Here is a 24,039-nt window from a genome sequence, read left to right as displayed (position 1 = left end):
CTGTCGGTGCAGAGCCCAACACAGGGCTCAAACCCACCAACCATGAGGTTGTGACCGGAGATGAAATCAAGAGTCGGACGCTTAACGAGCTGAGCCATGCCGGCGCCCCGTCTAGACTTATTCTTAGTAGCGTCAGGCAAACAGGACTGCCTTTCAGAAAAACACCTGGAAACTTCCAGTTCTAGATACGGTGGAATAGACACACTTCTCCCTGTTCCTCCTGTGAGCTGTAGCCGAAACTGTTGGACGTTACGCATAAAACAAACGTAAGGAGACCTGAATGGTGGAAAGAAGGTGGCACGCCGGCTAGGAAGCTCAGCCAGGGGACACCACCACAGACACAACTGAAAATCGCTTGTGCTGCCAGGAACCGGGAAAAGCAACTTGAGTGAAAACATCAACACGTGCCAGCAGCAAGGTGACGTGAACGTTAGAATCACAGGGCCGAGGTTTGGAAGCAGCCGTCACAAAAACACTTCCGTGATCAATTGCCAACACATTTGAAATACAAGAAAAATAGAAAGTCTCGATGAAGAAATGGAAACGTCTAGCAGAGCTATGGGAGACATAAAGAAGAGTCAAATAAAAATTGTGGAACTACAATAACTGAATGAGGTAAGTCTCTGGCGGGACTCCCAGCAGAATGGAGACAACAGAGGAAAGAAATGGTAAACCTGGAGGTAGAACAATAGAAATTGCCCAACAGAGCAGATTTGAGGAGGGGGGGTGGCGAGGAAGAACAGAGCCTCAGGGACTTGCGGTACTATAATAAAAGATCTAACACCCCTGTCATTGGAGGATGGTCTTGGTAATTTAGAAACTTCTGTCGTGGTGTGGGTATTGACGGTCGCCTTCCTGTTAGGTTTCTCTTTAGGAAGTTTGGTTAAATTTTTTTTTTTTTCATGTCTTGTAGAGTTTACTGGTCTCTAAGTGTGGCCACTGAAAAATGTTTTTAATTTATTTCATAGTTGCTTATTTGAGTGTAATTACATTAATGCTGCAGAGGCAAGAGAGGAAGATCTCCATGGATCAAGATTACTAGAAAGAGCTGTGTGCACTGTTTTCCTAGTTCTCTAGTAACGTGAAGAAAAGATTTTATCCCTGCTCGTCACTTCCAGTGGAAGTGCCACACACATGCACATGTACACACACACAGACACACACGCGCGCGTGCACGCACGAGTTTGGTTGTCTTAGAGGCATTTAGAAAGCATATTTCTTTTGATTTCCTTTGAAATATCTGCTTGATGGAAATGCTGGGAATGTTATTTGCTGACGGGACAGAAGAGGCAGCTGGAGCCTGCAACGTTCATTTAGATGCCGACGTGGCCACCAGTCACTGAGCGCTGGACTTGGGTGCTGTGCCCAGTACTGTAGACCCACCAGTGCAGACTTCACAGTACCCCGGTGGCTGTGTCACGTAACCTTTATTTTATCAAGGCTGCATAGCATGTCCAAGGTCTCAGTAGGCTGCAGAGCTAGGGTTCAAGGCTCCGTCTGTCTCACTTCCAAGCCTGAGTGTTAGCATAATGTCGTACTGTTTACTTTGTTGATGGGGTGGCTCAGATGATTTTGCTAAAAAAAAAAAAAACAAAAAACAAAAAACCAAACTCAGGTTCCTAGAAATTATTTGGTTTTCTACTTTATAAGGTGTTACTATAACTAAAATCTATTCCACTATCCTGAATTCAGAGCCTTTTACACTTGTCTTTTTTCCCATAAAGCAGTTTTTATGCTTTTAATTTTTATTTGTGGATTGTAAGATCACAAGAATAACAGGAAGTAGGTCCCGACTTCCTTCCATTTTGGAAATTCTTAGACCTCTTCTTGCTCCTTGGTGGGTGTTTTCACCAAGCAGGGCATAAAGCATGTTAGTCTCACTTGGAATTTGCTGCTGCCCTCCCGGCCTGTGGACTCCTGCAGATACAGGAGTGAGAGAATATCTGTTAACCTCTGGGTGGAAAGCCAGGCAGAGTGTTTGTGGAAGTTGACGAGCCAGTCCTGAAATTCACGTGGAGATGGGAAGGACCCCACTGAAACAGTCTTGAGAAAGAACGATGTTGGAGGACTCCTACTTCCTGATTTTGAAACTTACTACAACCTTCAGTGATCGAGACAGTACGGTCCTGGCCGAAGGCTGGACACATAGATCAATAGAATAGACCTAAAAGTCCAGAAGTCAATCCTTACGTCGAGGATCCGTTCATTTTCAGCAAGCATGCTGAGACAACGTAATGAGGAAAGAATTGTTTTTCAGCAAACTGCATCCAGTGCTGGAAAACTGGTCATCCTCATGCACAGAAGGCAGTTGGACCCTTACATCATCTACCAGAATTAACTCAGAGTAGGATCCTAGGCCTAAATTTAAGAACTAAACTATAGTTCTCGGAAGAAAATACAGAAGGAAATCTTGTAAACTCAAGGCAGGCAAAGTCCTACTTGATACAACGTGAAAATAATTCTTGGCTTGGAAACTTTAACCTTCACGAAAGAAGTAGAGCGAAAGGGATTGGATTCAGGAATAATCCTAATTTTAGGTTCAGTAACATGAAGACACAACATGAAACAGGCCAGTAGTAACTTTGGATGTGTGTTAATTTATGATAACAAGCATTGTCAAATTTCTTTCTGTAATCCGTTGCTTACTAGGAACTTGTCAGGGTCTTTCCCACAGGTTCAAAGAAAATAACGTATGTGCAGTGAGGGGCACTTTCCCTGCTGCCTGTTCCTGTATCTGAATATTCACAGCTTCGCTGATGTCCGGGTGCCCAGGTTGTTGACTGGTCGCTCTCAGGCCCTTCCGTGGCCCCTGGAGGCAGCACACACAGAGCCACGTGGATGCTTAAGATGGTCAGAGTCTTCACAATCTTTATGTTATCGCTCAGCTGTGTTTCAAAGACCCTGCTCAGCTCAGAATGCAGTAAACATTTACTGGGCACCCCCCACCCCCACCATGTGCCAGACACAGGATGAATGAGATGCCCCTGTCCCCAGGGAACTTAGGGTCTGATCTTCATCAAGGGCCACCGGACAGGGCAGAGGGCTCAGGTCTCACTTGGCTTCCTTTCTCTTGAGGCTGCAGTGCAGTGGGGTGGAGAGTGCAGGGGCTTCCTTCCTGCGTTCTTCCTCAGCTCGTTCTCGTCTGCGCCCAGTGCTGTCTCCTCGGTAAGGGCTTTCTGCGGCCAGCCTTCTGGTGGTTGAATACAAGACAAGGATTGTGCGTGCAGGGGAGGGCCCCTGAGGCTGACAGATGATTTTTACTTGTTCTCGCATTTGAGAGCCCGTCTTCAACGCACAAGGAACGTAACAGTAGTAACTGAACACGGTAGACAGTTTCATATAGACCTCTGACTGTGGAATTTTCAGAAACAATCTTAGGGCAATCAAAGGGAGGTAGCAAAATATTAATGTCATTTTTTGCGTTCATCACATTTTTAACACAAAAACATTCTCAAAATGAATCCTTTCCAGTGTTTACTTTTTTCTATGGAACTAGGGCTTGGAGCGTGCCCTCAGCGTGTGGGACACACCGCCTCCGCCCCTGCTGTGACACCCTTACCCCCGACAGCTCCCGCGGAGGGCCCGGGTGGGGCGGGGGCTCACTCACACCTGGGCGATGGAGCTGGGGCGTGCTCGCCGACCGGAGGCCCGGCGTGAAGTTGAACCGAGACCAGATGGGGCCTTGCGAGCTGGGTCCTGAGACCAGGGTGGCCACGTGATCATGACCGTACGAAGTAGATGGTGAGGCATTGCCCAGACATACAGAACTGTGCCTGCGTGGCCTGTAAGCGCTCCTTTTTATTCCCTTTGAAGCCCCACGCCTGTTAGATCCCCCTGCTCTGCCCGCCCTGGCTGTGCCGCCTAACCAGCCTCCACGCAGACCCGGCACCTGGGGTCATGGGGCTTCCCACCTTCTCGGCCTTCCTTCCCAGGCTCCCCCAAGCGCCCTCTCGAAAGCCTGGGGATTTACAGAGTAGGGATGGAGCCTCTGCTCCTGCCCCAGCCTCCCTGCAGATGTGGATTCTGCCCCCACCCACCCTCCGTGCTCTCCTCATGGCAGCTCGCATTTACAACCGAGCAGCAGTGGGACTGTCCCCCGTACAAGTGGAGGATCAAATGCCCATGACCGTGCACTCCTTTCGGTGGCTGGCTAGAGAACCCAGGGGATAGTTGAGGCAGGGGTGCCTGGAACGAGCCGTGCACGAGTTGCCCCTTCTTTCTCACCCGTGCAAAGCTGGCGTTAATTCTTTCCCTCTGGTCCAAGTGGTCTCTTCCTTTCCTCCCCCTCCCTCTCCTCCTCCCCCCCCCCCCCCCCCCACGTCTCCTGTCCTCTCCTTCTCTCTGTCTGTCCTTTGCGTCCCTCCTCTCCCAGCTCCACGTCTCCTGTGTTATAAATCTTACGTTTCTAGGGGAAGTAGCCCCGAATGCCCCTCATCTTGTATTCTGCCCTCGGAGGCACACGGTAAACTGTCACAGACTCTGAGGGCAGAGCCTAGGGGAGTTCCTGGTGAAGTCAGCGGGGAGGAAGGGATCTAACGGCCCCTCTCCACTAGCACAGTGGGGTTACGAAGCCCCCTGATGAGCCTGCCAGTTCCCACCACTGTCTCCCCCTTTCCTCCGTTCGCATCAGCAGACTTCCTTGAATGCAAACAGCAGAGAGGGACTTGGCTAATTTAAGCAAAAACAGCAACAGAAAGCCTTGCAAGGCTGTGTGGCAGTTTCTCCTCAAGCCGGAGCAGAGCTGATGGTCCTCCTGGGACCACAGACCAGAGCAACAGGGCAAGGACCAGTGCACCGCGTCCTTGGACTTAGTGTTAGAGGTGGTGGCCTCGCCGTTTGCTGCTTGACTCAGTCCTTTCAGGACTCGGGCTCTCGGGAGGCTCTTCAGGCCCAGCTGGAACTCGTTGGCTGAGAGCCAGTTTCCTAGATGACGTCGTCTCCCAGAGGAAGGTCACAGTGCTCTTCGAGGAGGGTGAGTGGGTGCTGGGGAGCCACGGGGATGAAGCCCGCCGTGCGTCTCCATCACACGTTCATTTAGCTAGCGCCTGCTCTGTGCCAGGTGGTCCGCTAGACATGGGCGGGTGTGGACTCGTGCAGTGGGCAGTCCGGTCTCCGGGTCCGCCGGCACTGAGCCTGCTGGCTCTCCAGATGCACTCACTTCCTCTTTCTGCGATTCTTTGCTCGCGTCTTTGTCTGGGGGACCTTCTCCCATGTCCACCGGTCAAAATTCAGTCCAATCCAGTCCACGGAAGCCTTTTCTCGCCCCGCCGCAGCTCCCGTGTGCCTCTCCAGAGTTTCTCTCCCGGACCCTTTACCACCAGTGCGCTCACTGTCCACGTCTGTCCCTCTGTTCTGCTCTGCCAGCTCCATGAGGTCAAGTCCCTATCGGAGTCCTCTCTGTGTCCCCGGTACCTTGCTCAGTTTCTGGTCACCACCCCCCATCGATGTTGAGTGGGTGCGTGTGGGGGCCAAGCAGAAGGCACACACAGGTGACGGCTGAGGAGGTGGCCCTGCCCCTACCACTGTCCTGGTTGGACCGCCCACCGTCCAACCCCCCACCCAGGAAGGGGCGTCTAAAATGCTTTTCTTGGACTCATTGGGACCACAGCAGTAAAGGAAAGGAAAATGAAAACAGATCACCGGGTAAAGTGTGAATGAACTCCCGGTTCCTTTGTGGAAGGATGCGAATTACAGAGGATGCAGCCGGAGCGGGGGATCCAGGTCTAGCCTCTGCCGTGTCCCCAGCTACCTCTGAGGGCTCAGTGTGGTCCCTGCACCCCCCAGACTTAGCTTCCCCATCCTGCAGATGGGGAGTTGACTGACGTCAGAGGCTCCTCGCCAGGCTCAGCTTTTCTATGTGGAGAGACGAGTAGATTACTGACCTCTGGGACTTCCCAGAGTTCGGGTTTGGCCGCTCTCGGTGGGCTCCTCGTAGGCGGTTCTCCTGGTTCAGGTCAGGTCGCACGGGGGCTGCGTCCCACCTGCATTGACATCTACCCAGAGCCCCTCGAGGGGGTCAGCTCCCAGCTCCTCGTGGTTAGAACCGCTTCCACTGTCTGAGCTGTCGCTTTGCAGAAGCAGGGGTGGCATTCGACCTCGCGTGTCCTGTCCTCACAGTGCTCTCGGCCGGGGTTTTACGAAACCTGCCTCCCCTTCCCAGGCTCTCCCCGTAGAGCACTGCCTGTCAGAGGATTGAGGAAAAGGAAGGGACCCTGAAGCCTTGTCTTACTTCCCCCACAGGTCACCAAGGAGAATAGGAACCGCCTTCTGCCAGATATCGTGACGTGTGTGCAGAGCGGCAGGCAGTGAAGACGGCTCGCGTCCCTGCTTCGTGCGCTTGAAGAGGTGTGCTGGTTCACGCGGAGCCTCCTCGGGGCCCTGCCTGGCAAGGACTTAGGCCTTCCGGCTTCGGAAGCCTTGTGGGTTTTTCCGGAGAAAGCCTGACAGCTGTTCTCCAAAAAATGTTTCAAAGATCAGTTAGCCTTAATGCCCGACCTGCGCTCCACGATGAGCAGTCCGCCGCGGCTTATTTATGCCGAGGGGGTCTGTTTATTTCCCCTTGCAGTTACGCGTATGATTCTGGTAAATTATGGAATGAGAAATGGCTTTTGGAGTATTAGATGGAACTCGCCCCCACTGAAGTTCATAAGCGTGTTCCGGGGAAGGGGGAGAGGAGCGGCCGCTACCCAACCGGTTTTGCACGTCCCGAACTCAGACCCCGCTCCAGTTGGAGCTGTGGTTTCAAGGGACACTAGTTAGTTGGTTTGTAAAAATAGTTCAGGGAAAGGCCAGTTTCGGTCCTCCCCGCCCATCTCATCGTCTGTTTGCTTATTGCTTAATAAAATAAAAATAAATGTGTTGGTGCAAACGCGTGAGCCCTGTGTGGGAGGCAGGTCTTCATTCTGTACTCAGGCCTGTGGGTTCAGGTCGGAGCCCCCACTCTGGCCACATCAACTTAGACGTGGCCTTAAACCGTTCCGTGCCCCGTTTCCCTTCCAGAATAAGGGGGAAACGAGTGTCGTCCAAGGAAGGCGATGCCACAGTGTGGAAGGAAGCCGGCAGCAGCCGTCCGTGTGATCCCCGGGGGAGGGCCCGGTGCCAGGAGCTGGGGCTGTTGAGAATGGTGTGGAAAGATCAGGTTCGGCCTGTCGCGGGGCAGCTGTGGAAAAGGTGGCAGGTGGTTGATGGTACTGCGGAGACCGCACGGTGCTCGTGGGTCCTCTCTGGTGCAGATCCTCGAATCTCCAGGATACTTGAGCAGCCAGCCTTAGCTCCAGACCCAGCTGGCACGGATGCCAGGCGTGCCCCTGTCTGGAATGGTGGCCCGGTCTGGGCGTGCAGAGTGAGGGGTCCTGGGCACTGGGCGCACTGGACAGTATGGGAAGCACTTGCGTCTCTGAGCCGGGACAGTGGTCGGTGGCCCGTGACGGGCTCTTTGGTCAGGATCCTTTCTTTGGTGTTTCCCCAGGGGAGCCTCCTGAAGCTTGGTCTGGATGTGCTGAGCCTTTGAGGGGTCACAGCTGAAAGGCCTACCAGCTTATGAACTAATCTCTTATTATAGATTCAGAGTGGGGACGAGGGCATCTCTGTCCCGCTGCCCATGCCCGGTTGGGCTGTTCAGGGCGTCTGACAGGCTGTGCGTGGCCTGCGCCAGGCTCGCCAGGCCCGAAGGAGGGCCACACACGGGTGTGGTCTATGCACCTCCGTGTGTTCGGATGGCCACGCCGCTGACTCAAGCAGCAGAGGCTTCCTCAATCCCCAGGAGCCTGGCCGCTGTCTCAGACCTACTCGCCAATGCCCACAGTCCTGAGGATCCCCGCGCGGCCTCAGGTAAACTGAGAAAGGGAACAGGCTGGGGAAGCGTCACCTATGTGCCCCTGAAGACGGACCCCACACAGGCCTGGTGCAGCCGGTCAGCCCTGGCCAGAGGGAGCCCATCACATGGAGCCTTTACTGGCCCTGCAGGAGGGGCGTGTCTGTGAAAGTGGGAAGGGACATTCTCCTCTCTGCTGCTTGTCCTGAGCTCTGTGTTTTCAGTCATGACTATATAGTACACTGATTGTGTCTGAGAAGGAAAGCTGGTGAAATTTCTCGCAAGAAGGTAAAATCGCTAGTTTGCAAGCACTGAGAGCTGAAACCAGATGGGCTGTGGAGGGTGGGTGAAACAGGGTCCTCGGAGGTACCCAGTGTGCAGAACAGATTCGGGACGGCCCCCAACATGTAGAGGGGATGCGAGCGTCTGCGTGCTTCCTCTTTAATGGTAAAGAAACCTGCCTTTAGTGGCAGATACAGAGTTTGAACCAAGTCTGTGTGGCTCCAAAGCCCAATGCCTTTCCACTCCTCCCACTGTGTCCCTGTTGAAGCTTTCTGTCCTTTTCTGTGCATCGTGTGCCCCCAGATCTCGGAGCTGACATTTTGCTGGGATAAACTGGCAGCTATAAACTGGAAGAGCATTTCGTGGTGGCTCTGGCAGGGACCTTAAATAATTTGTCAGGATGATCGGGGGCACATATGAAGATATCAGAAGCTATCCCTGTGTTTTAAGAAGTTTAATAAAGGATAATGCTGTGGTCTGAATGTCTGCATCCCCCCCAGATTCTTATGTTGAAATCTAAGTCCCAGTGCGATGGTGTTAGGCGGGAGGCCTTGGGGAGGGAATCCGGTCGTGAGGGTGGAGCCCTCGTGAATGAAATTAGGGCCCTTATAAGAGATCGGGGAGGGCTCTCCCCTCTGCCTCGCGGGGACACCGCGAGATGGCCATCTGTGAACCGGGAGGCAGGCCCTCACCAGGCACTGAATCTGCTGGCGCCTCGATCTTGGGCCTCCCAGCCTCCAGGACCGTGAGAAATCAGCATTTGCTGTCCCAGCCCCCCCAGTACCAGATCAGATGACTTCACAAATGACTCTAACCCACGGCTGACCGCACACAGCCCGTAGAAGGCGCATTCTGAGCATTCAAGAGACGCTGAGGCAGAACACCACTGGAGGCCCACGTACCGAGCACAGGCCAGGACTGGAGGGGAAGCGGAGGGCGTGGGCCCACCCGTACGGGTGCCACTACCCGAGACGAGGCACTCTGGGAGAGGAAGCGGTGCGGTGGCAGGGACGGGCTGACGTCAGGAGCTCCTGTTTGTATCTGAGTTTGAAATGCCTGCTCTTCAAATCCAGACACCTAACAGATAGTTGGGTCGGGGGCCAGACTTGAAGGAAGAATTCACTTTGAAAACACGAAATGGACAGGTGTACTGCTTGTGTGAAGAGTTTCAGCTGGAATAACATGGTTGGAGGGGACAGAGCAGAACGGATGTGGAGAATGAGTTGACCGCACCACCGGCCACTTATGGCACAGCGTTTTAAAAAAAACCTTTTTCCCCCCTACCTCTGAATATGCGCATGTGCAGGGATGGACGAGTCTCTCAAATTCATGGGCCCTCATCTGTCAGGGCTCCCAGCACAATTGCAAGTCCAGAGGCCCCCTCCATTCCCAGCCCCCAGGTCATCCAGGGCGGGGTAGGGGGCGATGGTGGCCCAGAAAAAGTGGAATGGCCCTTTCCCCTCTCTCTCTTCCTGTCTTGGAATTCACGAAGGTTGCATCTGGGAAGATTGCACACGTGTGTGTGTGTGTGTGTGTGTGTGTGTGTGTGTGCGCGCGCGTGCGCTGATGGTGGGTGTTGTGTCCCCAGAACGTAATGACTTGGACCAAACCACTGGACGGTGGAGGAGGCCTGAGAGGGGCTGAGGACACAAGGGCTGCGCTGCACACTTTATGGGCAAGGAGACGCCGGAGCATCGAGTGATTTTAGAAAACTACCTGCCAGACAGATGGTTTCAGCGCACAGTGCAAACCCATTGATTTAGAATCAATAATGCCCGGTCAGCCACACGATTTATATCAAACCTCTTTAGAGGAAAAACCGTTTCGTTCAGTGTCCAAAAACATAACCCTTTGGTTGTATGCTGGCAGCGCATTTAAACGACTCCTGCAGGAGATGTCACCTTAGGAATATCGCCTTTAAATGGGGGCTAATCCGGTGTCTTGCAAGGAATTCTCTGATGCGCGTCGAAAACGGAAAGGTGGTTCGCCACAACGTAGAGGAAAAGCGTGGCTGCGTTGCCCACCGGCCTGCAGGGTCCAGGAAGGGGTCCGACCCCATCTCTCCCTTTGTGGGCACGCGCGCCTGCGCACGTAAGCGTGTGTGCGTGTACGCACCCCCGCCATGCACGCCCGGAGGATTCTACTCCCGCAGACAACGCACGCTTGCGTTCGGATCCGAGGACTTTGGCCTTCGCTGTTGTTGGCAAACCATAACCAAGCTGCTCTGCTCCCTCTGCGCTGAGAACCGGGATAAGCGGCCGAGTCTGCAGTTAGGGAAGCCGCTCCCGAAGCACCAGCAGAACAACGCACAGGAGCAGCGGGAGCTCTCGGCTTCTCGTTTACATTGACGAGTCTCTCCACTGGTTGGTTTTCCAGCTCTTTCAGGAGATTCATTTCTTTATTTTTTTCCTTAACGTTTATTTATTTTTGAGAGACAGAATGTGAGCGGGGGGAGGGGCAGAGAGAGGGGGAGACCCAGAATCCGAAGCAGGCTCTGGGCTCTGAGCTGTCAGCACAGAGCCCGACGCGGGGCTCGAACCCACCAACCGTGAGATCACGACCTGAGAGCCAAAGCCGGACGCTTAACCGACCGAGCCACCCAGGTGCCCCAGGAGATTCATTTTCTGTGGAACACAATGGCTTTCTGCGTCGCTTGCTTCTGGATGCCTACTGGGTGGTCAGCTCACATCAGGCTGCTACTGGGCATCTGTCGTTTTTCTTACGGAATTCATGGAGATGCCCTTTGTGGGGAGGCCACGCTCACAGCTCAGGGCCGGGCATTTAGTCCTGAGGGCTTGGCTGTAAAGTGGCCCAAGAGGATTTCAGGGACTGCCAGCCAAGTTTGGTTTGGCCAATTTGGAGAACTACAGTAAGGTTCTAGCAGCCTCTCATTAGACAATCACCTGCATTTAAATCAATAGCCAACTTTGCATCTCCAGGGATCACTGATGTGAGAACAATGTACTGTGCCTCTGCTTACAGAGCCTACTTATTATTATTAATTGGCAGTTCTTGTTTTGAAAAAAGAAACAGTATTACCATCTACTTACGGGGCGGCGGGGGGGAGGAAATTCTCCACCATGCCCTCCCCTGCTCCCCACACTTCCAAATCCTAGATTCCTTGAAGAAACTTGCAGAACCGTTTCCAAAATGAGTATTTCTAACTCTTTTCTTTCCAGAAGGGATGAACCACAGGTCGGTGATGATACTCTTCATGGACCCCCTTGCCCCCCCACCCCCACCCATTACATCCACAAGGAACCGGGTTTCTGCTTTACCCGGTAGGGGGTCTTCAGGTGGGCAAAGTCCCAGAATTTGCCCAGATGTCATTCTCACAGTAAAGGCTACAGCAGAATTCAAGCAACCGGACACAACAGTAACTGTAAACATTTTAATTCCAAAAACGAAGGTGTGTGCAAGTGTTCTGTGACCCGGGAAGGATCGCCCGGCTCGGAAAACCAGCGAACATTCCTGTGAGCGAATGGGAGCGCCGGGCGAGACAGGCCTGGTTGTGGGAAGCGGGGGACTACAGTTGAGCGTCATGGGATTCCAAATGGCTTTCCGTGCTCCCCCCACAGGCCTAGATTTCTACACGTGGGTCGCCAGCGTCGCTGGATCTCTCACGGGATACTTTAGACCCGACTTCATGCACTACCACGTTTCTTGCAGAAAAGCCGCCACTGGCTTATGCTTGACGTCTGCATAAATACTATAAAGAAGTGAGGTTTTCTTTATGCGTAGATTGAACCCTACTGCATTTGACCAGCGGATGGTACGACGGGTGCTGCTGTCCCTTTAACGTGGTAACGGTAATGTATAAAATGCCAATTATGAACATGCACTTGTCTTAGTTTCTTCAGGGCAGGAAAGAGTTATTTATGCGCTCTACTCTATTTAAGATATTACATGGCTTTTTGTTAGAATTTTCAAATTCTGGAAAGTGTGTTGTGCGTCCCACGTCTGGGGTCTCCGGGGGTGGCTTGGGGCAGTGTCGGGGGAAGGGGGTGTGCTGCCCCGTGTTTTATCCTCACGTGAGACTCTTCCAGAAGCCGAGGTACAGTCACTGTTGGCTACAGCAGCCCTCGTTTTTCCACAGGAGGGGCTTCTGGCCAGCCCTGCCCCCCTACTGCTCATCGGACGCACTTTGCTGGGAAGCCGTGTCGTCCAGGCCCATGTCCTCCTGGCTTGCTCTCCTGCACATCAGCCCCCCGTTCTCTGCCATGGCCTCGGCCAGACGGCGGTCGCGAAGCTGCCCCTGCTCGGTGGCCTCGGTGGGTTCACACGGCTCAGAGAGGTGCTTCCAGAGAGAAAGGAGAGGCAGGGGTCTCAGCAAATGTTACCTACCGCCGCTTCGAATCCCCACCCGCCGCCGCAGGGGCCGACCTAACCCACCCACGCGGCAGGTCCCAGGTCAGATGCGGGGGCCCGGGGTTCTGGCTTCGGTGGGGAAGGAAGGAAACCAGGGGTCCGATGTGCCGGGGGTGGGGGGGCGGCTAGGGGCTCTGCACACGGGGACCTTTCCCCAGGCCATGCTGGGAACACGGGCCCTCGGGGGAGAGGTCACCGTGTGCCTGGATTTCCTGGTTCTGGCCAGCGTTCCCCCCCCACACACACTTCCCGCCTGGCAGGAACGCTCAGTACGGCAGGTTTGCCCCTGAACCGTCATACGGATGGTTATTTACCCTGGGTGCACAGAGTGCCAAGGGCCCAGCTGTCCTGTTGGAAAGAGGGAAACTGAATTTGCCAGAATCCCAGAACCACACCCACAGACGGCATCTTAAACAGATTGAGCGGTGGGAGAAAAGTCTGTTACTGTGCATTTTTATGAGGGAAGCTTGATTAGACCTTAGTGACCTAACTAAACCCAGTTACAGCTCCTGAAGGAGCCAGCCTCCTTGCCCTTGGCGGTGTGGCGTGGGGCTCCAGGAGGCCTACAACCCCACCACTGCCGCGGCCCCACGGCCCCGCGGAGGGGGTTCCTGCCGACCGTGGAGCCAGGGGTGGGAAGGGCACCTTCCCGTGGCGTGGCCCCCGTCAGCCCGCTGCAGACAAGTCCCCCAACCAGAGAGGGGCAGGCCGTGACTCCCGTGCTTTTTAGAGCGGGAGAATGTGTGAACACCCAGAAGGAGTTCGGGAGACCTGCACTGTGACACCCAAGTGCGCCCTGTGCCTCCCGTCCTCGCCTCCCGACCGCTGGGTGGGGAGTGTCCGTTCACTCACTTTCTCTCTTAGGAGGCGCGAGTGTTCGCCTCACGTCCGCTCGCCTGGAGCTCTGGGTAAGGAGCCGTTTGCTTAGGGGGAGTCCCTCAACCTCTCGTTTCCTAGCATTTAAATACATGCGCAGAAGGCCACACCACGGCAGCTTTCAGATTGAATCCGGCGGAAGGAACGGACCGTAGTCTGACGCCGGTGTTGATGTGTGTTCTTCCCCCTCCCTCGGGCCAGACTGGCGTGAAAAGGGAACGAAGGAGAACGTGTTCCTGCTCGGGGGGGGGGGGGGAGTGGACCCGCTCGCATCCCGGGTTCGGGGCTAAGGAGAGCAGTTCAGCCCAGCTCCCGTGTCCCGCAGCCTCCGTACTGCCTGCTGTGTGTCATCACCTGCGGGACGTGTGCCGTGTGTCTCGTCTGCCTCCGCGCATGGCCAGAACACCTCCTGTCTGGGGCCCCCGTGGACGAGGCGATTGCAGACGCGGGGGCCCGCACCCCCACCCTGGCCCGCCGGCCGAGCCCCTTACCCGTGTGGCCTGGCTGGCGGCCCGGGCTGAGGGGCCCATGACGATGTTGACGCTGCTGGACGACTGCGTGTCGCTGGTGTTGCCCCCCTCCGCGGCAGAGAGTCCAGAAATGACCAGAGCGCTGGAGAAGCTCCTCTTGCCGAAGAGGAAGCTCAGGGTGGAGCTGGTGGACGAGCCCAGGCTGGACCTGATCAGCGCCTCGGCCCGCTCGCGGACGCTCAGGTGGCCCGTGGTGGTGACCGGTGGGGGTTGCGAGTGCAGGGACGCGGCCGAGGTGTGCAGGGACAGCCGGCTGCCCGAGAGCCTCTGGGCCAGCTCGTGGACCGACGTGGACGTCTGCAGGAAGGCCGGGTGGCTCTCTAGGATGGGGCCCGATGAGCTCAGCCCGGGCGGCCTTTGGCTCAACGCCTCGTGCGCTTGGACAGACTGGCTTCGGCCTTTCCTCCCGCCTGTAAAACAAAGCGGAACCGGCTGCCACAGCAGGTGCTTACCAATGTCAAGGTCTGTGCGGCGAGACGGGCAGCTGGGCCCCGGGTTGGTCCACTGTGGCCAAGGTCGGGACGGCCCCTCCCGGGACCCTGAGGACTGTGGCTTGAGCCAAGAGCCCCCGGCAGCCCCCGGGCAAGTGGAAGTGTTGCCACGGGGAGCGGGGGTCAGGGTGATCGACGCGAGTCCTGCGTTTCCGGAAGCTCCAGACCCAGGCACCCTGGGATGTGTCACTTGACAGTGTAATTTGACCCTAGCAAGCAAATCCAATTCGGTTCCTGCGTTAGGACCTTGGTTCCTATGCTCATCCGATAAGCAGCGATAAAGGGAAGAAACATGCAGGCTTGTGTCATTTTTAGTTGCCTCAAAAGGTGCCGGGGGGGGGGGTGGGGGTGGGGGGGAATGGTTGAGCCACCTGCCTCAGCCTTTGTTTTCTACAAAAGTTTTCCCCTAAAATCAAGGTCATTAAGAAGAAGCCCTCACAGGTGTGACTGGCCAGGCCCAGGCCCGCATTGACATGCACATTGACATGCGCGTGGCCCCCAACTCCCTTGTGCCGGCCACGCCTGGGCTCAGGGCTCCTGCTGAGGCTTGCGGACACAAGGCCATTCTCGACAGAAGGGTTCCGACTGCCCCAAAGGCTTGGTCCTGCCCACGTCTCTGGGAGAAGGACGCGACCGCTGGCAGTTGTATAGGGAAGCGGGGGGAGGAAGGCGTGTGCTCGCCAGGATGCTGAGTCGCTTAAGCAACAATTTCTAGGCTCTAATTCTGAACTATCATTTTGAAGGGAGCAGATAGTGACCTCACACACGGTTCTACCAACTGCCTTATCGATATGTCTCCCGAAGCCGCGACGATGTAGGCATTCAGTCGGTAAAAACAGAGGGGCTGAAGGGGTGGCCCCCTGAGGACTGTCCCATGCATTTTCTCATGTTCCACCTCACCCCAAATGTCCAAGTTAGTAACTGTGCATCTGGCAATTCTAAAATCCTTACGTATGTGTATAGGAGGCCCCGAGAAGAGACCTGTCCTTGAGAGAGCGTGCCTTAGGGACCATATTAATACAGAGATTCCAGGGGTCCCCTCCAGCCCCGCCTCTACTCTGCCTCTTTTTGGCTGCAAGGGCCCTCTGCCTCATGTGGATCCAGTGCAGTGTAGACAGCAGGATGGGGGGGGGGGTGCCCGTCTCCACAGGTGTCCCCACCTGGTCGCTTCTGCCCACCTGCTGGAGGGACCCACCCACGGTGCTGCTCAGAGTCCCACAGGACTGGGAGGAGCGTGGGCAGCCCCTGGCCTGGCGCTCTCAACCCGGGGCCGGCGCCCATCTGATCCACCCACACCCAAGAGCTAAGTTACCCTCTCGGAGGGAAAAATGGGGAGAAAAGGGACCCTGACGAATGTGAATTAGCAGAGACGGTGATTTGGTAGTCTGTTCAGTCTGACAAGGCCAAACATCTGTTTGTGATTTATACCGTAATGCTGATTGCTGTCCAAAAATACCCTACATTCATCCACAAGTCAGTGATTTTGATGGCTGGGTAGCAGACCACCCGTGCTCGGTGGGGGAACTCATCAGCGGGCCCCAGAAACAAAGGGACGAAGACCCATCTGTCCGTCCAAGAGGAATGGTCTGTGTTCTGTGCAAGATAACGTGCCTCCCCGCATCTCATCGCTTCACTCTTGTTGCCTTTTGTGGTTGTTATTGCTGCTCTTAATTTTTTTTTTTAATTAATTCTGCAAGTGGAACAAGTAAGCAAATCGTGCTAAATTCATCTGTGCTGCTCAGGGTAATTATTTTCCAGTTTTACTTACTTTGCCAGTTCTCCATTATCAAATGAGGAGCGTTTGTGGGGCAAACCTCCTTAGAACCCGGGTTGAAATACCATAGAAATTACCCTCCTCGGTTCATCATGTTGGCACCATTCCTCCATCCTTGATGGTTATCTGACAGGTTCTGGGACGCCTCCTATTGGAGAGCAGAGCCTTCCTGTCCAGTCTGGGATTCAGATTAGTTATGAATTCCTAACTGCCGTCCCACAAGTAGGCCACCAGCCTCCACCACAGCGACCAGTCCCCTTCCAGCTGGGACGTCTACTTCTTGGCGTGGCAAGAAGGCTGCAGGCCGTTGGGCCGTGATCGAGACCGTATAGTGAGTGCGGGGCACATGGGGGGCAGGGGGGCAGCAGACGCAGTGTGGCGGGCTGGGGACAGGGGTCCGTCCTCCGGGAGTCTGGCAAGGACCGGGATTGGGACGCTCGGCTGAGAACCGAGAAGCAGGGCCCAGGGGAAGGAGCGGCTGGGTCCCCGGTTACGGGAATCGAGCCTTGGGCACCGTAAAACAAGATCCCCGTCCTTAGAATTTGGTTCACACTCACCCTTCCGACCGTTCCATCACTGCCACTTGGCTAAGCTGCTCTGTCGTGCCCTTCCAGGGAGTCAGGCCCTCCACCTCGACCCCCGGGGCCTCCCTCCCGCACGGTGCTCAGCCCACGGGTGGTAACTGTTTGCTCTACGGTGTGCACGGCACTGGCCGCCATCCTCCCCGCCCCTCTGAAGGGACGACGGCTGTGCTGTGCCCAAAGGCTCAGCACACAGCACGCTGACTGGCAGTAAGGGACGGCAGGGACCCTCCCATAGGACTGACCTCACACCGAGACCCTAGAGCGTCATAAATCCCTGATGAGGAACAGAGTTGGCCCCGGAAAGTTTCGAGTGGGGACACGGCTTCTTGACCTCGGCCATTAGAACCACTGGAGAAGCTTAGACAGTACTTTGCCCTAGAGGCTGAGACCCCCGGGTGTGCCCCTGCAGGCAGGCCGGGCCCTCACCGTGCACTGGAGGGTGGCCTCTGGGGTGGGGCGCTGGGGCAGGGACTTTCCGAGCCAAGGACAGAGATCTGGGCGTGGGAATCCCCTCCCCTTGACCGGCGGACAGCCTTTAACGTCCGCTGGCTGGGCAGTCTCCCTTTCTGGGAGCCCTGGTCTCCACTCGTTTGGGCACAGGAGTTTGATTCGCCTGGGGGGAGACGGGGAGGCCAGAGAGGGCTGTGGCTGAGATGAAACCCAGGGTCTCCGCGGCAGCACAGTGGGGGCGGGGTGGGGGGCGGCGGCCTGCCGGAAGGGCGGGCAGGTGGCTTCGTCAGGGCACCACCGGCTGCAGCAGGTCTGGGCTCCCCAGGGCAGGGCCGGCCGGCCAGCTGGGGCTGCCCCTTCCCACCAGGGGCTCCTTCTCGGGGCCTTCTGTCCCTGGGACCCCAGGGGCCGGTATACACGGGGCCTCGGGAATGGAGAACGTCCCCTGACCCTGCCCGAGTCAGAAACCCTCCCCGAGTGCCCGTGCCATCCGCACCCGCCAAGGAGCGGGTGGGCGTAAGGGGTCCCGGTCTTTGGAGGGCCAGCTGGGTGTGGCTGTCCTGTCACCCCGCGGACACCTGTGGGCACTGCTGTTCATCGGGTGCCAAGGGTCCGCGGCACAGAGCCTCAGGAAGCCCTCACCTCCCTGGTCCTCTGAGGCCTGGGGATCCGGCACGCCACTTACAAGGTGGGGCATGTTTCTACCTGCCGAGGGACGGGGAGATCAGAGACGACGGTCCTGTCCTTGTACTTCACAGAGGGTGAGCAGGTGCAGAGAATGTCAACACAAGATGGCAGATGTCCCTGTATGGCTTCAAGCACAGTAGTAGTAAAAACAAGGTGACGTTTACCTTTTCCAGGGGCAGGAGGGAGAGGCGTCTGTGTCCCGAATGTGGGGGAGGCAACCTGTCCCTCTCGCGTACCCACTTTGGGCCTCTCTAGATTTCTCTCAGGGGACCTGCACGACAGCCTGCCTCCAGATTATTCCCCTGCTGTGCTGAGGAGCTCCTGGGGGTCCCAGATGCTACTTTCAAGGACACCGTCTCACACGCCGCATCCCTTTGAGTGCAGTTGTGGCTTCCATCCCCACCCTGTGACCCCCCCCCCCCCCAGAATGGACACTTTGGTCACGCCACCGCCTGTGAAGCTCCCAGGTGAGCATTAGGAAGGGAGGACTCACCCCGGGAGCCCTCACACGAGGCAGAACCCTGGGCAGCTGCCAAGGGGAGGGTGGGGACGCTGGGCAGTTTCTGCATCAGCCAGAGCTTGGAGGGGGGCGAGGGCCGGAGGGGTGGCCCCTGCCATCTCCTGTCTGGGACTCACGACCCCCAGCTTCCCTCAGCTCCCGGGCCCCCTTGGGGACGCTAACCCGAATGGTTGGAGGAGGTAACCTCTCTGCAGAACTCGAGCTCTTCGGTGAACCAGGTGAGGCTCCTTCTGCCTCCCAAGAGACACCCCGGATGCTCTAGGGGTGGGCGGTAGCCCGCAGGGGACCCAGGGGGTGGTCCTCGGCTGCCCTCCAGGGTCCCCCTTCTTCCCAGGACTGTGCCAGTTTGGTGTGGGCAGGGCCCTGTCCCCAAGGCGTCACCAGGAGAGTGTCCATCAGGAGAGGTTTCCCGGAGAACTTTCTGAAGGTGCAGAGCTGGGCCCTGGTGGGATTCTGGCAGGGGGCTTGGGGCACCCAGGACAAGCCAGCAGGGTGAGCGGCTCTTGGTGCCAGTGCTCGCGGCCGTGACGGACAGACGCCGGCTACCACTGAGGTCCCACTTGGGAATATGACCCAGCGTCTGGCCCTAAAGGGAAGCCTCGGTGCGAACGGCCGAACTCAGCTTTCAGAGCTTGGGGGCAACCATCCACTCGTTCATTCAGTGACCGCTGAGCACAGGGCCACCACAGACCTGAGCACAGGGCCACCACAGACCTGAGCGGCCACCTAGCCTGGTAGTTTAGAGGGGCCTCACCCAGGCGCTCGTGCGGCCACACCTCCCCCCACAGGGCCAGGAAGCCAGGGACAGGCCGAGCTCCCACACCCTCCTGCGGGGCCCTGTGCTGGGCGCCTGGCACTCGGGAGTCTCCGCCCAGACCCAGAGCTCAGACCACAGCCCCAGGCGCCCCTGCCTCCCGGGGTGGACGGCGGGCCTTCCTGCCGCTGTCGGCAGGGTACAGATGGGGTACAGACGCACATGGGGTACAGGAGGCCTACACACATGCACGAGGGCCCCTCGCTGGGGGAGATGGGGCGGGGGCCATCTGTCCGTCCCCTGCGGAAGTTAGGGCCGGCCACACCCAGCACCCACTGCACTGTGCTGTCGCAGGCCGGGGACAGTGGACAGCTCCCGGTCCCTGACGCGGTGGTGGCAGGGCAGAGTGGGGGCGGTGCTGTGTGACCGGCCTGCTGGGGCCTCTCTGGCAGGAGGCATTCGATGAGAGGCTGGGCGAGTGAGCGGGGGACCCGCGACGTGGGAAGAAGCATGTTGGAGCCGGAGGAAGCAGGAGTGCAGAGGCCCTGAGGGGGAGCCTGCGTGATGAGGGTCAGCGAGGAGGCCCAGGGACCAGGGCAACGTGAGCCGGCCAGAGGGCGGAAAGTAGGTATCGGGGAGATGGTCCGTCACGGGGAGCCATGCAGGCCAGGCGAGGGCAGAAGCGTGCCCCCCAGATCCACACACTCAAGTCCTAACGCCTAGCACCTCAGAATGTGACCTTACTTGGGAATAGGGCGGTTACAGGTGTAATTTGTCCCATGAGGTCATACCGGGGGGCCTTCCTCCCGCGGGACTGGCATCCTCAAAGAGAGGGGGGATTCGGACGCAGACCCGGGAGGTGTCCCAGGGAGAGCACCACGTGCAGAGGCAGAGAGAGGGGGTGATGTGTCTACAAGGTAAGGAATGCCAAAGCCGGCCAGCAGACCCCAGAAGCTGGGAGAGGCCTGGCGTACATCCTCCCACAGCCCTAGGGAGGAAGCAGACCTCCCGGCACCTTGATCGCCTTGATCACCGGCTTCCAGCATCCCTAACTGGGACACAACCGTTTCTGTGGGGCAAGCCATTTTGTGCGTGGTACTTTGTGATAGCTGCCCTGGCAAAGGGCTCCAGCTTTGCCGCTGGTGGGAAGGGAGGCCGTGACACCGAGATTCAGCTAAAGAATGCCTTGACCTGCCTTAAGTTCAAAGGACACCGCTCTGGCTGCCAGGAGTCATCAGGGCTGCGGGAAGGGCCAAAGAGAGCAAGAGAGAAGTGCCTCCTGTGTGTGAGGTGGGGAGGGGAGGGGAGGGGCGAGCTGGCCCATCCTACCCGCTCTGGGTCCTCTGACCCCCTGCAGCGGGGCAGTGACTCCTCCTCTGCAGGCATGTCAGCACGAGTTCCCCCCTGTGCCCCCACCCCCAAGTGGGGACATAAAGGAAGCCCGGCTGGCTGCTTGGGGAGGAACGGAGTGTCAGCTTTGCCTGCTCGTGGGTCACAAGGGAGACCAGGTGTGAGAGGAGACTCGCCAGCCAGGGGACAGGACAAACTCAGGGCAGGGACGCGGCCAGCAGCACAGATGGAGGGCTGGGGCAGGTGCAGGCCGGCGGCCCCATCGGCTCGTGCCCGGGCTTGGGGACGAGGGTGGCACTTGATGAGGTGACACAGCACCCCAGGGCCAGAGTGCAGGGACCGTGCCCGGTGGTTAGGATGGCAGCTTCTGGGTCTGAGTCCCAGCTGCGTGACTCTGGGCAGTGATGTGACTTCATGCCCGTCCCCTCAGCTGCAAGGTGAGTATGGGGAGGGGCTCTCTCTTTGGGTCATGGTGACACTAGTGAATTTGCACTTGGAAAGCACACAGGTGAGGGTCGGGCACAACAATTGTTACTTATTAAGATCTGTCACCGCAGCAGGGATGTCCTGATACACCCGGGGCGGGTGGCTTCAAAGCCGCTGGGGCCTGGCGATGGGCCCCCTCAGGCCCCTGAACAGGACGACCGCTGGTCTGGGAGCCCAGGCACCTTGGAGAGCATGGAAAGCCAGGAGTGACCTTGGCAGGAGCAGTTTTGAGAAGCAATAAGGAAAACTTAACAGCTGGTTTGGCCTCTGGAAGATCCTGCTGTAATATCTGCCCCCAAAGTCTGTATTTGCTCCCAGGTGCTGGCCTCTGGCTGTAAATGGGAAGAACATTCACGACCCACGGCATCTGGGCTGTGAGGAGAGGGAGGAACTCTAGACTCTGCCGGGCCCAGCACAGCAGGCACCCTTTTACTCCTTACGAAGAGGAGGAATCTCACTGGGTCCGAGGCTCGTCCAGCACACCCGGCCTTCCTCCCGCCAGATCCCCCGGCCCCAGACTTTCTCCGCTGCAGACGAGCCACCTGGACAAACACGCAGCCTCTTCTCCATGTGGAAGCCACCTTGCACGTTCCCATCTGGAAAATCGCTTCGGTGATCTTGAACCTTAACATTCCTCATTCAGTAACAACAAGGGTCAGCCAAGCAGTAAGAAAGTCCCAGCCTGAGAGCGAGCCACACACTGAGGCCTCAGGCCGGGCAGGGGCACCGCTCACTCAGCGTTCAGGGAGGATGGCTTCAGTCAAGGGGCAGGGGGTTCTGTCCCCTCTGAGCAGCTAACGCCAGCCACTCTGCCTATCCACCCATCTCCCTCTCTCTCCCCATCTTCTTCCTTCCATCTTCTACCTTTCCGTCTCTTGGGCTTATCCATCTGTCATCTCTCCCCCCGCCCCTCCCTATGTATGTGTATTTTTTTTAAGTTTATTTATTTTGAGAAAGAGAGCGCACAAGCAGGGGAGGGGCAGAGAGAGAGAGGGTGAGAGAGAATCCCAAGCAGGTGCCTAACCATCAGTGCAGAGCCCAAAGCGGGGCTTGAACTCATGAACCCTGAGATCATGATCTGAGCTGAAATCAAGAGCTGGACGCTTAACTGACTAAGACACTCAGGTGTCCCTCCCTATATGTATTATACTATTTTCTTTCTTTCTTTCTTTCTTCTTTCTTTCTTTCCTTCCTTCTTTTTCTTTTTCTTTCTTTCTTTCTTCTTTCTTTCTTTCTTTTTCTTTCTTCTTCCTCCTTCATTCCTTCCTATCATCTATCTACCTACCACCTTGCCTGTGTTTTTGTAAACCCTCACTGTTTCAGTCAAATCCTCAGCCTTGCTTGGGGCACTTCCAGGAGGCAGGGACCGTCCCTTGCTAACTCCCTCCGTACAGAGCTGGCCTGTGGGACATGCACAGAGAGGTGTTTAGCGAAGGCTTCTGGATGGTAAGGAAGCGCCAAGGCCAAACGGTGTAACAGCTTAACAAGTTGTGAAGGGCAAAGCCGAGCACCGATGTGTGGGCAGGAGCTAGGACACAGCAGCTGCCCGTCCTGAAGCCACCTGGCGTGTCCTCTCGAGCCCTCGGTGCCGCCTCTCCTACCCTCTCCCCAGGGGAGCGGGCTTCAGGACCTCATCCACCTGGGTGAGCCTCACTAGGTGGGCATCAGTTGCAAAGCGATTCTAAACTTTAAACTCTCCCCAGGCATGGACCAGTGCACCTCGTCCATCAGGTCTGCCGGCACCCTTTTCCGCCTCGTTTCTTGTCCTCTGAAATGGCAGGTGTATGTGGCGGGGGGGGGGGGGGGTGGGGGTGGGGTGGGGGGGGTGGAGGCAGGAACCAGAGAGAAGCAGGAAAGGGGGGGCAGGAGGCCTGTCTGTGCACCCCACAGATGCAGAGAGGAATAAGGGTCCACTCCTGGAAGGAGGCACATGCCAGCCTGGATCGGTAGCTACAGCACAGCCACACACAGTAGGCACACGATCCGATGGCCACCAAGTGAGTAAGGGGGGGGACAGATGGACAGACAGATGGCTGGCTAAGGTGATAGGATATGGATAAAGGATAAAAGTTGAGTTCTAATAGGGGCGTCTGGGTGGCTCTGTCGGTTAAGCATCTAACTCTTGATTTCGGCTCAGGTCATGATCTCACGGTTTGTGAGTTCGAGCCCCTTGTTGGGCTCTTGCTGACAGTGTGAAACCTGTTTGGGATTCCCTCCCTCCCTCTCTCTCTGCCCCTCCCCAACTTGTGTGCTCTCTCAAAATAAATAAATGAACTTAAAAAAAAAAAAGCTGAGTCTACCAGAGGTTTTCCTGGGTAGAACCTTCAAGAGTCAGTAAATTTAGGGCATCCTGTGGCCCAATCCTGATTTTTTCTTCTTGTAAGAAGGAGTTCTCCGAGGCTAGAATGACAGCATAACCCGTGGTGTCGGTCACGGGGACCAGAGGAGCCTTGATCAGTAACCGTGAGGCCCACTGCACCCACCTGTCCTCTGTGTCCCTTCGTGCGGTGACCAGTGGTGGGTCCCATCTTTTCTGGGCTGCTCCGTGCTGCTCTCCTGGCTCTCGCCGCCTGGAGCGTGGCCGCCTCCTGCGGACGGGGCAGCCCTCCCATCCACGTCTTCGATGTTGCCTGTACCATGCTGGCCGGCGTTACAGCCCTTCCGCATCCTGTCGGGGGAGAGGGACTTCCAGGGCCCTCACCAGACATTTCTACCCGCCCCCCCCCTCCAGTGCCCCACCACACCCCTGTGGAAATCAGGATTAAAAAAGACCACACTCTACAGGTGAGCACCACACTTGGGATGCAGGGGAGCGGGGGAGGGGTCTGCTCCCCAAATGCCAGTGCCTGAGAAATGAATGACACATCGGGATCCACATGCTGCAGCCTTGACCTTCTGAAAGAACCCTGGGCTTCGAGGCCTGAGATCTGGAGCTCTGCCATACTTGGGCCAAACCGCCTAGAATTCATCCCAGCTAACCAGAGACATTATCCCAAGCAGAAAGGTTTATTGGTTGGAAGCCGTGTGCTGGGGAGTTCAGGCCCTGGCCCCGTAACAGATGTACAACAGCTACT

At 56.7% G+C, this 24,039-nt stretch overlaps 2 protein-coding genes across 3 annotated transcripts in view; one reads left to right on the top strand and one right to left on the bottom strand.

Moving 5' to 3' along the window:
• NTPCR (nucleoside-triphosphatase, cancer-related) overlaps nucleotides 1–6,868 on the top strand; it is a 30,815-nt gene extending 23,947 nt beyond the window's left edge. For both annotated transcript variants that reach the window (XM_047825709.1, XM_047825708.1), the window contains one exon: nucleotides 6,241–6,868. In XM_047825709.1, coding sequence (XP_047681665.1) covers nucleotides 6,241–6,309 — 69 coding nt within the window. In that variant the 3' untranslated portion in view covers nucleotides 6,310–6,868. The remainder of the gene's footprint in view (nucleotides 1–6,240) is intronic.
• A 4,691-nt stretch (nucleotides 6,869–11,559) lies between these two features.
• LOC125147565 (pecanex-like protein 2) overlaps nucleotides 11,560–24,039 on the bottom strand; it is a 291,684-nt gene continuing 279,204 nt past the window's right edge. The window contains exons 33-35 of the mRNA XM_047824659.1: nucleotides 23,449–23,633; nucleotides 13,831–14,279; nucleotides 11,560–12,392 (exon numbers count right to left, since the gene is read on the bottom strand). Coding sequence (XP_047680615.1) covers nucleotides 12,219–12,392; nucleotides 13,831–14,279; nucleotides 23,449–23,633 — 808 coding nt within the window. The 3' untranslated portion in view covers nucleotides 11,560–12,218. The remainder of the gene's footprint in view (nucleotides 12,393–13,830; nucleotides 14,280–23,448; nucleotides 23,634–24,039) is intronic.

Source organism: Prionailurus viverrinus, chromosome D2 (genome assembly GCF_022837055.1).
Source record: "Prionailurus viverrinus isolate Anna chromosome D2, UM_Priviv_1.0, whole genome shotgun sequence".
NCBI lineage: Eukaryota > Metazoa > Chordata > Mammalia > Carnivora > Felidae > Prionailurus > Prionailurus viverrinus.
Note: the sequence above shows the minus strand (reverse complement) of the source record. Positions and strands in the feature narration are given on the sequence as shown.